At 40.4% G+C, this 14,969-nt stretch overlaps 4 protein-coding genes across 11 annotated transcripts; all 4 read left to right on the top strand.

Moving 5' to 3' along the window:
* Positions 1–449: 449 nt before the first annotated feature.
* LOC124349329 (trypsin alpha-like) lies at positions 450–5,654 on the top strand. 7 transcript variants are annotated; one of them, XM_046799811.1, is made up of 7 exons: positions 450–586; positions 721–850; positions 4,554–4,586; positions 4,691–4,838; positions 4,902–5,006; positions 5,080–5,230; positions 5,309–5,654. In XM_046799811.1, the coding sequence occupies exons 1-7, from the start codon at positions 541–543 to the stop codon at positions 5,524–5,526; spliced, it is 831 nt and encodes a 276-aa protein (XP_046655767.1). In that variant the 5' UTR covers positions 450–540; the 3' UTR covers positions 5,527–5,654. The 7 variants fall into 7 exon arrangements, with proteins under 7 accessions (XP_046655767.1, XP_046655764.1, XP_046655765.1 ...); XM_046799808.1 differs by lacking the exon at positions 4,554–4,586 and adding an exon at positions 990–1,095 and having other exon boundaries at positions 721–883; positions 4,797–4,838; XM_046799809.1 differs by lacking the exon at positions 4,554–4,586 and adding an exon at positions 990–1,100 and having other exon boundaries at positions 721–883; positions 4,802–4,838.
* Positions 2,491–3,810, top strand: LOC124349332 (trypsin alpha-like). Its single transcript, XM_046799813.1, has 6 exons — positions 2,491–2,592; positions 2,687–2,843; positions 2,917–3,061; positions 3,136–3,240; positions 3,310–3,451; positions 3,522–3,810. The coding sequence occupies exons 1-6, from the start codon at positions 2,547–2,549 to the stop codon at positions 3,713–3,715; spliced, it is 789 nt and encodes a 262-aa protein (XP_046655769.1). The 5' UTR covers positions 2,491–2,546; the 3' UTR covers positions 3,716–3,810.
* Positions 5,655–6,633: 979 nt separating the features above from the next.
* LOC124348562 (coagulation factor IX-like) lies at positions 6,634–8,292 on the top strand. Of its 2 annotated transcripts, none has more exons than XM_046798789.1 (6): positions 6,634–6,794; positions 6,878–7,052; positions 7,127–7,274; positions 7,366–7,482; positions 7,550–7,679; positions 7,791–8,292. In XM_046798789.1, exons 1-6 carry the CDS (start codon positions 6,740–6,742, stop codon positions 8,018–8,020), a joined length of 855 nt encoding a protein of 284 aa, XP_046654745.1. In that variant the 5' UTR covers positions 6,634–6,739; the 3' UTR covers positions 8,021–8,292. The 2 variants fall into 2 exon arrangements, with proteins under 2 accessions (XP_046654745.1, XP_046654746.1); XM_046798790.1 differs by having other exon boundaries at positions 7,788–8,292.
* Positions 8,293–11,671: 3,379 nt separating this feature from the next.
* Positions 11,672–14,672, top strand: LOC124350940 (ammonium transporter Rh type A-like). The gene is made up of 9 exons (XM_046801676.1): positions 11,672–12,527; positions 12,635–12,821; positions 12,889–13,039; positions 13,113–13,251; positions 13,325–13,488; positions 13,555–13,692; positions 13,769–13,902; positions 13,975–14,156; positions 14,225–14,672. Exons 1-9 carry the CDS (start codon positions 12,341–12,343, stop codon positions 14,404–14,406), a joined length of 1,464 nt encoding a protein of 487 aa, XP_046657632.1. The 5' UTR covers positions 11,672–12,340; the 3' UTR covers positions 14,407–14,672.
* The last annotated feature ends 297 nt before the right edge of the window (positions 14,673–14,969 follow it).

Below are 14,969 nucleotides of genomic sequence, written 5' to 3'. Positions count from 1 at the left end.
AATAGCCTGTATACTGTATACCATATAAGTAGAAATGACAATAAAGACAGTTTTCGCTTTAGCTGAAGATATATAACAAATTCACAACGCTAACTAAATAACATAGTCGGTTTCGATACATCATTGAATGAATTCGAAAAGGATCGGCTGCATGATATGGTCGCCAGCACAGACTAACCCAGAGAACTTCCTATAGACGATTATGTATACTGTATATAGGCGCCATCATAATAAATATCTTGGATTTTTTGTGAGATGACGTTTTATTCAACAATATTGGCTTATGTAGCCCTTGTGTTTCATTGATGGTCGAACTACAAGAAATTTGGAAATACCTGAAAAACTGGGAAAATACAGAAATCAAGCAAATACAGAAAATGCTTAACTGCCATCGATGCCTCGCTATCAGGATCACATCACTATAATCAGAGAGCTGTTCAAAGTTTAGGATAAGTAACATATTATTTGGGGATAAGAGCTCGACCAAACAGGACTCTTATTGTCATTTGCAGACGCTGTTTGCATTCAACAAGAACCAACATGAAGTCTGTTCTCCTTCTCGTCGCTGTCGTTTGCTCTGTTACAGGTAAGCGTTTAAGCCCATTCTACACGTATAGGCTGCATCACTACATGTTCAACATAGAGTTTAGTTTTCCATAGTTCAACATAAAAAAATTTATCCATTTTGTATTTTCTTTTTAATTATTTTTTGTTGTGAAGGGCTGCCAGCCCTGTATGATAACGGGCGCATCATTGGAGGAGGTACGGCTACATCCGCACAATTCCCGTACGTGGTTTCCATCACTGAAAATGATCGCCACTTCTGCGGCGGATTCATTTACAGCGCCAGGTGGATCATCACCACAGCTTCCTGTGTTACTGGGTAGGCACTATATGTAGAAAATTAATAATAATTCTAAAATGATGTTATCGGATATTATGCTAAGACCTGAACGAAACTTATGCATGGCCACTTATTTATTTTAAAGGAAAACCGCCAGCAAATTGAAAGTGGTCGTCGGCCAGGTGAGCGCCATCAACGCCGATCCCAATGAGCAAACGTTGGCTGTTTACACCGTCACACCTGTGCCACAGTACAACAGCACAAACAAGTATAATGACATCGCTCTCCTTAAGGTATACCAAATATGCGTGTACTAAAGGTTTAGAAATCGGTCGTAATCAAATTTATTATAAATTCCAGCTTACAGCAGACATTGATTTCGATTACGTCAATGTTGATTTCGTCGCATACAACGAATTAGACAATAATTTGCCTGCAGTTGTCATGGGATGGGGTTCAACTTTCGTAAGTTTACATTGAAGCTATGTTACCGAGTCGGATTGGCTAATTTCTTGGAAAATAATGTTGAAACAATGAACTTGTAATGTACAGGACGGAGGATTGGAATCGGTTAATCTTCACTACGGAGAGGTTACCCTTAATCTTGTGACTGCGACATCACCTTGTGGAAGTTATGCAGTAAACGAGGCTGAATTTAATTTGGCGACCATGATTTGCGCTTCGAATAATCCCGCCGCCAGCACCCTAGGCGAGTTTTCGCTATTTTTTAAACCAACGAATTTGATTTCCAAAGCTTTGTCATAGTACATTCGTAATATTTTCTGTGTTATATCAAATATAGCTCCTGTTCCTGATGCGACTGAAAGTCCTCTTGGATCTCCCTGCCAATACGACGAGGGCTCACCGCTGGTTCAAGTCATGAACGAAGTTCCCACCGTTGTTGGCATCTTGTCCAAGACTGACGGATGCTCGGCGGAATCTTATGGCGTTTACACCCGCGTCTCCATCTTCTACTCGTGGCTGTTCAACACGGCCGGTCCACAACCAATCCGGCCAACGCCAGCTCCAACAACGGAAGAGCCAACAGAGCCAGTATAAGGCCAACACGCTAATAATGTACAATAAATGTGAAGAAAAAAATCTTCTCCCTTATGTAACATTAATCTATACACGGACATGGGCAATCATTTCAAACCCTTTGACAACTTTTTTTTTTTTGCACCAATAAATGAAACGTCGCTGATTCCCATTGACTATTACCTTGATTGACCTGGATTAGTTATGCTAAAGATTTCTGTTGACATCACTTATTAAAAAATATATTAATCCCAGTTTGAAAGAATGCGCCACCTAGGTGTGCAACACTATAAAATCGACACATGAGAGTTTATCAGATCAAAATTTCAAAGTTAAATTTGATTTCTTTGTTTTTTTTTTTTACTTTCGACGGTTACTAGTCTTAGATAGACGACACCAAAAAGATAAAGATTTCGAAATATCAAGCTTATAGGGAGCTGAGATGCCTTTAACTAAGATTTTTTTAAAATTTTTTTATTGAGGAATTAAGGTTATTTCATCATTTACAAAATCAATATACATCAGTCAATCAATACCGGATTTATCGTCTTATCGCGTTACTTAAAATTAGTGCTGCAGCAGTTGTAATATCAGGGGACTTTGTAGCTATGTGGGTCGATAAATCTCCAGCATTAATCAACGCCGTTACTAACTGATTGGAGTCATGAAGCACGTTCTCCTCCTTATCTCCATCGCCTGCTCAGTAACAGGTATAAGTCTTTATTCCGCTAGAGAAATATTTCCTTTCATTTTAAAATTTGAATTTATTCTAATTATATTTCTGTAAATGACTATCCTATATAGGACTGTCGGTCCTAAATCAGCGCATTGTCGGAGGAGATTTGGCCACAACTGGACAATTTCCTTATGTCGTTTCCATCATTGAAAACGACCGCCATTTCTGCGGCGGATTCATTTACAGCAACCGGTGGATCGTCACCACAGCGTCCTGTGTTGCGGGGTATGATTCAAGCAGCAATGGCCAATAATACAACCACAAAAATCATAAAGACTCGGCCATTTTTTGGTTTCAGTAAATTACCGAGTGCCCTGAGAATTGCGGCCGGAAGTTTGGGTTGGAATCAAGAGCCCGATGTCCAAAGTGTTCCCGTTTACAACGTCTATGTTTTTGACGGGTACAACAGCACTTTCCAGCTCAATGATATCGCCCTACTAAAGGTTATACATTCATGGGGAATCACGCGATTAAAGTCAACTATAATCAATATTTTTTTTTTTTTACAATTTGTTAGCTGACGAAAGATATCGTTTTTGACTCCAATGCCAATTTCGTGAAATATAGCGAAGTAAATACGGACGATCTGAGAGCTGCCGTCATCGGATGGGGTGCAACAAATGTATATGTTTTTTTATATGCTCTGTAGATTATACCATCGGCTTTAATATTAATTTGAAAAACATAACAGGAAGAAGGCAATGTAACTACTGAACTTCGCTGCGGAGAAGTCTACATCACGGAAACGACCGAATGTGGTGATTACTCCGAACCGGAATTTAAACTTTTTTCTATGATTTGCGCTAGTCCTGATACTACTACCGATCCACCAAGTATAGGCTATAATTTTATAACGACGAATCTATTTTGTTTTATTTCATTTTTTTCAATTATTTCAATAAGTTTCCGCTGGGTCTCCTTGCCAGTACGACGAAGGGTCTCCTCTGGTTCAAGTTATCGGCACCCAGCACATAGCGGTGGGCGTCATGTCCAAAGCTAAAAGCTGCTCGTTGGACTCTGTCAGTGTCTACACCCGACTGTCGAATTTCTATTCGTGGCTACAAGCAACCGCCGGTCAACAGCCCGTGTCCGTCTGATACAAGTCGATGTCTACCATGGACAATGTTCTATATAGTAGTCAAATGGGCTCGAAATTTTTACTTAAGACGTCAATAAACATTTAGAAATATCACGTTTCACCGATTGTTTGGTTTTCAACTTGCTGTATCTCCCCTAAAGGAAATATTGGAGAGAGGTTCACGCCCATAAATGAAAAGCCCATGGTATCTAGGCTTATTTAAGCTGCACGTACGCTTGACAAGATCTTGCATGGACTCGGTGCCTTTTATTTTTTAAAAGGTAAATCCGTAAATGATTGAGGGCTGTTTTCATAACTCGGATTATGTTTTCCCATATTACAAGTTTGGAAAATCCAATTTCTTATTTTCCCATTTCCTATAAGAGTTGGGCAATATAGCCTATGTCAATTTAAGTTTTTTTTTCCCCAAGGTCCCTGTTTTTTGGGGTTTTTCTTCTGTTTGACAATGTTTTGTCTTAGCGTTATAAAGGAGCCATAAGTTGGGGATAATCGGTTCCGTTGACAGTTCGGGATAAGCAACATTATTTAATAGGGATAAGAGCTAAGCCAAACAGGGCTATATAGTCATTTACAAACGCTGTTTGCATACAACGACAACCATGAAGCCTGTCCTCCTCTTAATCGCTGCTGTCGTTTGCTCTGTTACAGGTATTAAATATCCTAAATATCCAAAATTCTAATTATTCATTTTTTGATTGTAAAGGACTGCCAGCAGCTCTGCACGATAACGAGCGCATCTTTGGCGGAGAAGTGGCTGCCTCCGGAGATTTCCCTTACGTAGTTTCCATCACGGAAAATGATCGCCACTTCTGCGGCGGATTTATTTACAGCACTAGGTGGATCGTCACCACAGCTTTCTGCGTTGTCGGGTAAGCGCACTATATATGTAGGAGCGAAGTTCTATAATAAATTCAAATCAAATAATATTGCGCTAACCTGAAACTATATAAATTCATGTTAATTTGATTCAAAGGAAAACGGCCAGCAAATTGAAAGTGGTCGTCGGTCAGGTAAGCGCCATCAACCTCGATCCTAATGAACAAAAAATGAGTGTTTACACCATCACACCTGGGCCAAATTACAACAGCACGCTCAAGACGAACGACATCGCTCTCCTCAAGGTATATGAAAACATTTCGCTAGTATGGAAAATATCTTTTAAAAAATTGCATTATTTCCAATAGCTTACAGCCGACATTGTATTCGATTACGTCAATGTCGATTTCGTCGCCTACAACGAACTGGACAACAGTTTACCTGTGGTGGTCATGGGATGGGGAGCAACTTTTGTAAGCTCATCAAGTTAAAAGTTAGAGCTAAATATTTGTGTTCTTATTAACTAATTGAACATAACGGACAAAGGACGGAGGATTGGAATCAGTTAACCTTCGCTCCGGAGAGGTCAGCGTGAACCTGATGACGAAGGATTCACCTTGTGGCGAATACGCAAGTCCTCAGTTTAATTTTGCGACCATGATCTGCTCTTCGAATAATCCCGTCGCCACCACCATAGGTTAGTTTCAATTATTTTTGTGATTAGTATAGTATTAGTAGAAAAGTATAAAAGCTTGGTGTCTTTCGTACATTATAGCTCCTCCTTCTGGAGTCGATATTGCTGGTTCTCCTGGTCAATACGACGAGGGGTCCCCGATGGTTCAAGATGTGGGCGGAGTTGCCACCGCAGTTGGCATCTTGTCCAGAACTGACGGATGCTCGACGGATTCCTATGGCATTTACACCCGGATTTCCGTCTTCTACTCGTGGCTGGTCAACACAGCCGGTCAACAGCCAATTCGGCCAACTCCATAGAATAGAAATAGGTGCCTAATATAATCAAGGCTAATAATATGCAATGAATTAGACTTATTTTTAATTATCAATTATATTTCAAACCCCTTGTCACCTTCAAGTATAAATATATCGACGATTCCCACTGACTATTTTTAAATGAATTAATTTCAGCCTGAGATTGTATACACTGTTTTGCATGCATTCTTGTATTTGAATGAGTCCTATGCAACGCTAGAATCTAAAACAGAAAATTTGATTGGACCCGGAAATAATTCAAAATTCAAAGTTGAAATTTTGCTTTGTCTGTTTTTCGAACGTTATAAGTCCAAACATGAAATTTAAAAAAGGAGCAAGAAATCGAATCATTGATAAGTGCATGGATGGCATAAGCAAGATAAAGATTTGGAAATTTAAAATTTCCAAGAAGAGCTCAGCGAGATACCGTTATATCGTCCCTTTTTTAATTGGCGGGATTTATGCGGATTTAAGGTAAATTTATTCAAAATCCGTATGTCCATCAATCAATGCAGATTCATCTTTTTATCACGTCACCAAAACGTACTGAACTGTGCAGCAGTAATAATGTCAGTCAGAGGACTTTGTATAGGGATGTACTAGGTGGATTGATGGAGCCAGTATCTCCTCCTTATCTCTATCGACTGACCTGCAACTGGTAAAAATGCATTTATTTATTTGACTCGAATATTTAATTAAAAGCTCTAAAACATTTTTTTTGTCTTGTCCGATATATTTACAAGCCCGCGTCGTATCTGGGCTGCATAACCTGTATTTGTCCTGTCCTCATATACTTGAGAGGGTCAGCAAGTACTCAATGTGTTTGATTTCAAAGATCAATCCGTGAACGATTAAGGGGAATTTTTCAAACTTGAAATTTTGGAGCCGAGGGTTTTCTTTTTTCCCCATATTTCCCATTTGGAAAATTCCATTTCCAAGTCCATTTCTCATATGAGTTGGGCAACAGATGTCAATCAGGCTATCGAAGAGATACCGCTTATCGCTCGCACGTTATTCGTTATGAAACTCACAGGCTCGCAACGTTTACTTCCAGCCAGGTTCACCATTTATTTGTTTTGTTGTTTTATCACTTTCGTTCAAAATGTGGGACCTTTGGAGTTGGCCGGTTGTTTGTTTTTATGTTAGAGGAACCGTCAGTTGGGGACAGGAATCAGTTGCCAACGCGATCTGAGAACAGTATAGCGGTATAGCCATCATGATGCAACAGCCTATCGCGTGTTTCCTTCTCGTTATTATTGGTTTCGTTGCTGGTACGTTATTCATCAATTTGAATTTTGAGTATATTGCTTAATTTTGTTTTGTTTCAATCAATGAATAATGCTGGGAAATTTAGGAGCCCCTGGTTTCAACGGACGCATCATCGGAGGAACCCCTGTTACACCAGATCCCGATGGTATAGTAACTCAGTTTCCCTACGTGGTTTCCATTGAGGATGATTTCAATCACTTTTGTGGAGGCTTCATCTACAACCCTAAATGGGTTGTCACAAGCGCATCTTGTATGGAGAAGTGAGCATATTTTTTGTAATTGATTGATTCTCCCCTTATCACGTTTGTTTCTATTGCAACTTATTTTCTTTTAGTAAGGTTATAAGCAGACTGACAGTGGTTGCCGGACAGATGAACTTGATCGATCCAGAAAAAACCGAAGAGAGGCAATCAGTTTTCAAAGTTATTCCTTATAGTACTTACAATAATGTCACAAGAAAAGACGACATCGCTCTCATTGAGGTTCGTTATTAAACAACCGATATTCACTTGATCCGTTGATATCGTTCTGATTAGTTAGCAGTTCAGTAACTTACGTTCATTATTCTTTCAGCTATCGAATGCATTTACGCTTGACACACAAGCCAGGGATTTAATTAAGTTCAACGAAGTCTTCACTGATGAGGGTTATACTCCCACTGGAACTTTCATAGGATGGGGAGCAACAGTGGTATCATATGTTTAATTTTCTCCTTTACTATACAATTTATGCATCCATCTGACAACATTTGATAAAGTTGGGCGGAGGTTTTTCACCCAGACTTCGTTATGCAGATGTTAAAATGGTTGAAAACAATCCAGTTTGCAATCCTTATAATTCAGAAGAATTTACCATTTCTTCGATGATTTGTGCCGCAACTATACCAGGTACTTAAGTAACAGATGCTATGCACAGCAAGTGATGTAATAGACTAATAAGAGACCTTTTTGTTAATCTCTCCTTCCATCATTAACAACTGATTAATTTATTTTAAGATGAGACTCTACCATCCGGACCTGCTGAACCGACCCCTTGCGCTTTGGACGATGGTTCTCCATTGGTGCAAACATATAATGGGGCTAATGCTGAAACCACTATTGTTGTCGGTGTTTTGTCCAAGTACAGCCCAATATGTGATTCAGCTGATTCGAGCGTCTTTACTCGCCTCTCCGTCTACTACGCCTGGCTCTACAGGACCGCCGGAGAACAGGTGTACACCACCCCTTAAACGCCTTAAACAACGGACCCGAGAGTATTGGCAGATGTTTATTATTACCAAGTCTTTGCTGATGGATTTCATTCCAATGTGTATCGATCTTTTCCCCTTTTCACTTTGCTTTTTAACCTAAACTTTTGGAGTCACTTTCGCATATATACCTTTGCATATGCCAATGTTGAACCGAATAATACATGCAAGTCCCTCTTATTGTGTTATCCCGATTCCCGAATATAGCGCACTGCATACAGTAGATATATCAATAGAATTGAATTTCATCAGTTGCAGTTGCCAAATCTTGATTTAAAATTGTATTTTCATTTTGGGGTCAATGCAAGATGCAAAGAAGAGAACTGACATGAACTTATCGCCAAAGACGGATGATTGACTAACGAGATGAACGCATCGAGTTTGATAATCAGATTTGATTGATACGTTGATTAGAAACGGATGCTTCAGGTTTTATTGTTTGCTGGCTACACAATGTGATAAGGGCCTGTAATGGAAATGCTGGCAGACCACCGACTCTCATGTTGAGCTCATCGATAAAAATATAAGACAAACTGAAATCACTGACGATAGGAATATATAGGTAAGTCAATCTAATTTCATTTTTTGTCTGCATGAATATGTTGCACTATAATTCCTGACGTAAACCTAAACGTCTTGTATTCGAAAATTAAACCAACATGTTGATTGTCAAGAAAGTATAGCAGAGAAGAAGGGCTCTTGCGGTCAAGCCTTGAATCTTAATCTCAATAATTCCCAACGCTCCTGTCAGACTCTATCAACCTGGTGTCAGAATAGCATTCCGTTAGCATTCGTCTGATATGATGCGCATAAGGCTCTTGGCGAGCGCTATCACAAATGCCCTCATTATACACGTTCGTGAAGTTTCACTCAATCAGAACTTTGTTATTTGCTGTGGCCTAAACGTGCTGCACGTGGCACACCTAACAATCAAATAACATCCAACTGTTCAGTTTGTCATGTACAGTGCGAGTAAATAAGAAATTGTTTGAACAGTTAGAAAATCTAAGCGATACAGTTCCGGATGGCACATCTTACCGTGATAAAGATGGGACTCTAGGGGCATTATATTTTCCCCGTTATCTTTCGAAAAAAATTGGGCAACAAATACTTGACTTAAAGTCCATCATATTTAACCGAATCATTATTATAGGCATCTGAATTTAATCAAATTTCTAAGAGGAAATTTTGGTTTGCGAGGTCCCTGGTTAAATGACATTGGTTTAGCATTGGTTTAGGAAGGAGAAATTGATTAGCGAATGCAGATTAGAGCTCAAATTTAATAATTTATTCTTATCAAAGCACATGATTGCGCGGTGCCGTAACAAATAACTTAGTATTTCTTTCAAACTCAAATTTTCTGTAGCTGCCATCTAGTGAAGAGAGATCGCTCTCTTTGTCTACCTGTTCCGTTTAGTTCGGATTGCCGAAGCGCGGAGACGATGTGGCGCGCAGATTTGAAAAAAAAAACTCTTATATAACGTCAATTTCACGATCAACAATTTTTCTATAATTCTATTGCTACCCGGCACGTTCAGTATTTATTTCAAATGCCGCTCAAAACGTTCAGATCAAATCACTCACGTTCCATTGAGAATCGATCGATCGTTGATTACACAATAGTTTCCTCGGTTCAGCGCGCTGGAAAACGAAAACAGCAGCGCCAATTTGAATTTCCTGGTTCGATTTGTATCACAATCTTCATCGCATTCAAGGTCGATCGAATACAAAAAATAAATAACATAAAAAAATCAAACCCAAAACGGTCGTTTGACTAGATCTAATATCTAAATTGCGCGCTTTTGTTTCGCCATTTTTTCAAATGACGTAACTTTACTAAATTTTAAACGAAAATATATAACTTTCTTATTAAAATACATACGACACATACATATAGTTGGATTCAGCAACGTATTCATCCAGAATTTAGTTGCCGCTCAATATATCTATTCTTCTTAGTCTGACGGCTCGAGGAAAATGACGGCAATTCTGATGCGACTTCCTAGTCAGGTGACTCGATCACAAATCAAGGGAATTCCAGTTGTTGGGCATATCATTTGTATGCCAACCGCTTTTGATTTCTATTTTTCCAAATGTTTTGGTTTTCGGACGGCCCAAATGGTAACGAACGCGATTCAGATGCTAATAAGTATATATATTGTGTCATTATTTGACGTTCACGCAACCGGTTGGCACCCGCAGCAGACGCTCGGGTGCCATCATTAAAAGCGGAAGCGGTTCGAACCGCACAGCAGTCGCAAACCGCTGACAGATTTTTTTCTTGACGGCCATTGGAGAAATATGAATGTTTCATACTGGTTGTTTTGATTTTCAGTCTTTTTTTTTTATTTTGGTTGTTGTTGTTGTTGACAGAATTCTAAACGGAATAAGGGATCCCAGTGGAAAAAGTGTTGGGAAATCCATCGAACGGCATATGTTAATTTAATTGGATAAAAAGCGCACGGCCCAGATCATGCGATCAGTTTTTAATCAGGAGCATATTGTGTGATGTCGCATACAGTGACGCATTATCTCGGAATTCATTAGCTGATTTTTTTTTTAAATTTAGTAGTTCACAAGTTCATAGAGTCTACGTGAAAAAATTATCTCAGAAAAATTGTCGTCCGGTCTGGGAGAAATCAACGAGTTGTTAACAATAAATTAGAGCGACCGCCTGATTGAACTGTGGTACGATCTTCCCAAAACCAAATAAATTTAACCGCAAATTAGTTATAGGATTGTGTCCTGTCGTCACGCGCTATCAGTGATCAGATTCCGTAATTTCGCGCTGATATTCCCACACGTCCTATAAATAACTGACCGAAACTGCTGACGGCAGTGCTATTTTATAGCTTCATTAATGAATGCGCTACCCAGCCAGTGTAATATCCCCGCTGATTATTATCTCCAACGATAACAAGACATCCTGCTTTTAATTGGCAACTTGTGACGTGTTTTTTCTTTGTTGTTGTTGTTGTCTGTTTTGATATTTCAGATTGCAACGTCGTCGTCTACATAATAATTGATCAATGAACGCGGGAGGTCCCTATACTCACCCAGCTGAGCCCAGCTGGGTCTCGGTTCTCACACCAAATTTATTCGATGCAAAACGGTCAACGTCCGCGTCAGAAAGAAAGAAAAAACAAACAAACAAAAAAAAAATCAGCAATTCAGGACCGTCGAGTTTTGAATAATCACATCTGTGCGTTCCGCTCGAGCCGAACAAAACAGCCAACTTTCTTGTTTTTTAATTTTCCGCTCGACGACAGACAACTTTGTTTGGATCGGCTTTCAACTAATGGACGTCTGGAGGGGGGGGGGGCTGGCTAGCGTCTAATGACATGCACAGGCACAGATCGACAACATTCCTTCTTATCCCGCGCAGCAACCACCCTACAACCAACTTTGACATTGTTTAAGAAATGACGTAAAAATATGAAACTGCTCAAGGCCAAGGGAAAAAAAAATAAACTAAACTATAATGGCCGATTTGGTTGTTTCACGGTTTTTGACTCTTCCTCTTTGGCAAATGAACCTGTTCGCCCACCTGATTGTTTGATTTTTCTCTCCTTACCTCCACGGCTCTTTTAAAAATTCGCTTTTGATTCTTTTGTCGCACATTTGTTTCGTTGTCCCCAGACTGACAGTCTGTTGCAAAGTTTGATCTAACTACAAACGCCATTATTGTGTCCGATTAGGCGATTAGGAACAAGTTTGAAGTTTCCAAATTTTTTAGCCTATCCGCTCTCCTACACGTCGTGCCGTGTCATTTGATGCGATCAATAATCGTGACGCATTACGTTTGAAATCTTAAAAAAAAAACAAAAAAAACATTCCAGCTGCTCTCCCTACTTTTAGTGGGTAGTATATCATTCTGGTCGACTTTGATTTATTTATTAGCTCATGCGACATGACGGGTTGCGTAGTAACCGAATTTAATCGGAATTTCCCCCAGGTTGCCAGCATCCAATCGCTTGAATACGGCATAGAGGTAGGGGTTGGGTGTGGTGCGTGTGTGTAACTGTGTGTGTGTGTGTATATATATTGGCTTGATCTGTCATCGTGTTACCCACTATAAAAAGGACTGCCGGACGAGAAACGGTCTACAGCCGCGATCAGACCGCCAGTCCGGACGCAGTGAAAGGGCCGCCATTGATCGCCGGGGATTTAGTACTCGGATGCTTGCAGCCATTGATTGATTCGATTTTTAATTGATTGCATTGAGCGACCGTCTCTCGATTTTTTTAAAAAAGAGCGTTTAAACATTTTCAAATCGACCGCCAAAAAACAAAAAAAGCAAAAATGTCGTTGAAGCATTTCTTGATGCACGGGCGTCACATTCCATTTTTACTGGGCATCCAAATCGCTTTTATCGTCCTGTTTGGCGTCTTCGTCGAGTACGACAAAGAGGCCCACAGCGGCCGGGCCTTTGACAAGGACGCCAATGCCACCAAAAACGAGGGCAACAGCCTCGGCCACTACTATCCAAGTACGAATCATTAGGAATTAATAAGTTAGATCATTGTTGTTAGGCACCGTGTTATTCAATCGAGAGAGAGAAGGAAATGGATTGATTTATCGATTGTTTTTCTGCAGTGTTCCAGGATGTCCACGTCATGATGTTCATTGGTTTCGGCTTCCTGATGACCTTTTTGAAGAAGTACGGCTACAGCGCAGTGGCTGTCAACTTCCTGATCGCCGCCATCGTCCTCCAATGGGCCACTCTCTGCCAAGGATTTTACCACACTTTCGACGGACAGAAGATTCACATCACCATTACCAGGTAAGCAATAAAAATTGAAGTTGAAAGTGGAAGTGTAAATTCAGCACTTTTTTTGTTCTTAATTCAGTTTGTTGAACGCCGATTTCGCTTCGGCCACCGTTTTGATTTCGTTCGGCGCCGTTATCGGCGTCACGACGCCGCTCCAGCTGGCCGTCATGGCCGTTTGCGAGATCGCCATTTTCGCTAGCAACGAACATCTGGGATTAGAAGTCTTGAGGGTACAGATCGACTAGTTTCTTATTTTATGATTCAATCACGTCTATGTGAATGTCGTTCGAATGAATTTTACAGATTTCAGATGTTGGGGCGTCGATGCTGGTCCACGTCTTTGGCGCCTATTTTGGCCTGGCCGTCAGTTGCGTATTGAGGAGGGACGTCTCCTCGGAGAAGGAAGGCGCCAACTACAATTCGGATATTTTTGCTATGATTGGTAAAATTCCGTATCGGTTTTCATCTGTAATTGCACCTTTATTGAATTCTTTTTGGTTTTCTTTCAATTGTAGGAACCATTTTCTTGTGGCTGTTCTGGCCCAGTTTCAATGCCGGATTGGCCGAAGGCGACGCCCAACACCGGGCCGTCATCAATACCTATTACTCGCTGGCCGCCTGTTGCGTCACAGCCTTTGCCATCTCCGCATTAGTCAGCAAAGAACACAAATTCGATATGGTAATTTCCAAGTTGAGTGATATAATTTTTTGTTTGTTTTAGAAATGAAATTTTTTTTCCCGCCAGGTTCACATTCAAAATTCAACTCTTGCTGGAGGTGTGGCCATTGGAACGGCGGCCGACATGATGATCAATCCATTCGGAGCCATGATCGTCGGAAGTATTGCCGGAACCGTGTCCGTTCTCGGTTATCGATACCTAACAGTATGATTTAATTCTATTTCATTCATGGACAAATGTCAACGTTTTTCTTTAAACAAAATTTATTTGTGAATTTCAGCCTGTGATTAACAGAAAGCTTGGCATTCACGACACTTGCGGCGTCCACAATTTGCACGGGATGCCGGGCGTGATCGCTGGAATAGTCGGTGCCATCACGGCCTCTGTTGCCACCCAAGAGGAATACGGTTACAGGTGAGGAATTTTAATTTCCCATCTTCTTTCAAACACATGATGATTTAATATACTGTCTTTAATTTTGGTTAGTTTGTACCGGCAATTCTCTGCCCGGGCACCTCTGCCCGGCACCCCCGAATTAATTGAATTGGAGCATCACATCGGACACCTTCACCCGGGACTGGGCCGTTCGGCTTCCATGCAAGGAGGCTACCAAATAGCCACCCTCTTTGTGACGATGGCCGTAGCCATTAGTGGCGGACTAGTCACAGGTAATTCAATAATTCAAATATTCAAATAATTTGCAATAACTTGGAATTTTCTTTTTAAATTCAATTAGGGCTTATTTTGCGCTTGCCAATATTTGGCAAGGTGCCCAGGGATCACTTGTTCGACGACGAGTTATCGTGGGAAGTGCCCGATTCTGAGCATCATCTGCAAATGGTCAAGACTGCGAATCACAACACTTCGTCGTCGCCGATGGTTCAACACGGAAAAGGTGTGGAAGACACCCACATCTGAATACCTTCAAAAATTATTTCGCCTTCACCCGGCTTGTTTTACGTTGAGTTTTTAACTTGTATATTTGTCACGAGAAAAGTAAAAAAAAAAAAAAAAAAAAAAACGTGTGAGAAATCTAAACGTCGTGTCGATCTGTTTATAATGTTCTACCATGTGATTTACAATGCGTGTAATCTTCGTGATTGTGGTTATTTTAATTGTCTAGTTATGGGGAGGAAGGAAACCAACCAGATTATTCTTTAAGAAAAGAAAAGTCTACTGCCTTTTGTATTCTTTCTAGGCCTTTTGGGACATGAGATGAGAATACTTTAATCGCTAATTATATTCATTCACAACAGTTCAATTGAAAAATGAAATCCGTACTCGGACTGGCAATTTTTAGAAAGGGAAAAGAAATTTGCGGTTGCCATTTTTCCCAGTTGCAGTTCTCGTTCAATTTCATGTTTCATTTGTCTTCCGCTCGACGGCAGACAGCGCGTCGCAATTCAATACCGCAATTAATCTGTAAGTCGAATACAAAAACACCGCACACTAATTCACTAAACGCATGCGCGACACCTTCC

The sequence above is a fragment of the Daphnia pulicaria genome, chromosome 7 (genome assembly GCF_021234035.1).
Source record: "Daphnia pulicaria isolate SC F1-1A chromosome 7, SC_F0-13Bv2, whole genome shotgun sequence".
Classification (NCBI taxonomy): Eukaryota; Metazoa; Arthropoda; class Branchiopoda; order Diplostraca; family Daphniidae; genus Daphnia; species Daphnia pulicaria.
The sequence above is the reverse complement of the archived record's forward strand: the minus strand, read 5'-3'. Positions and strand labels throughout refer to the sequence as shown.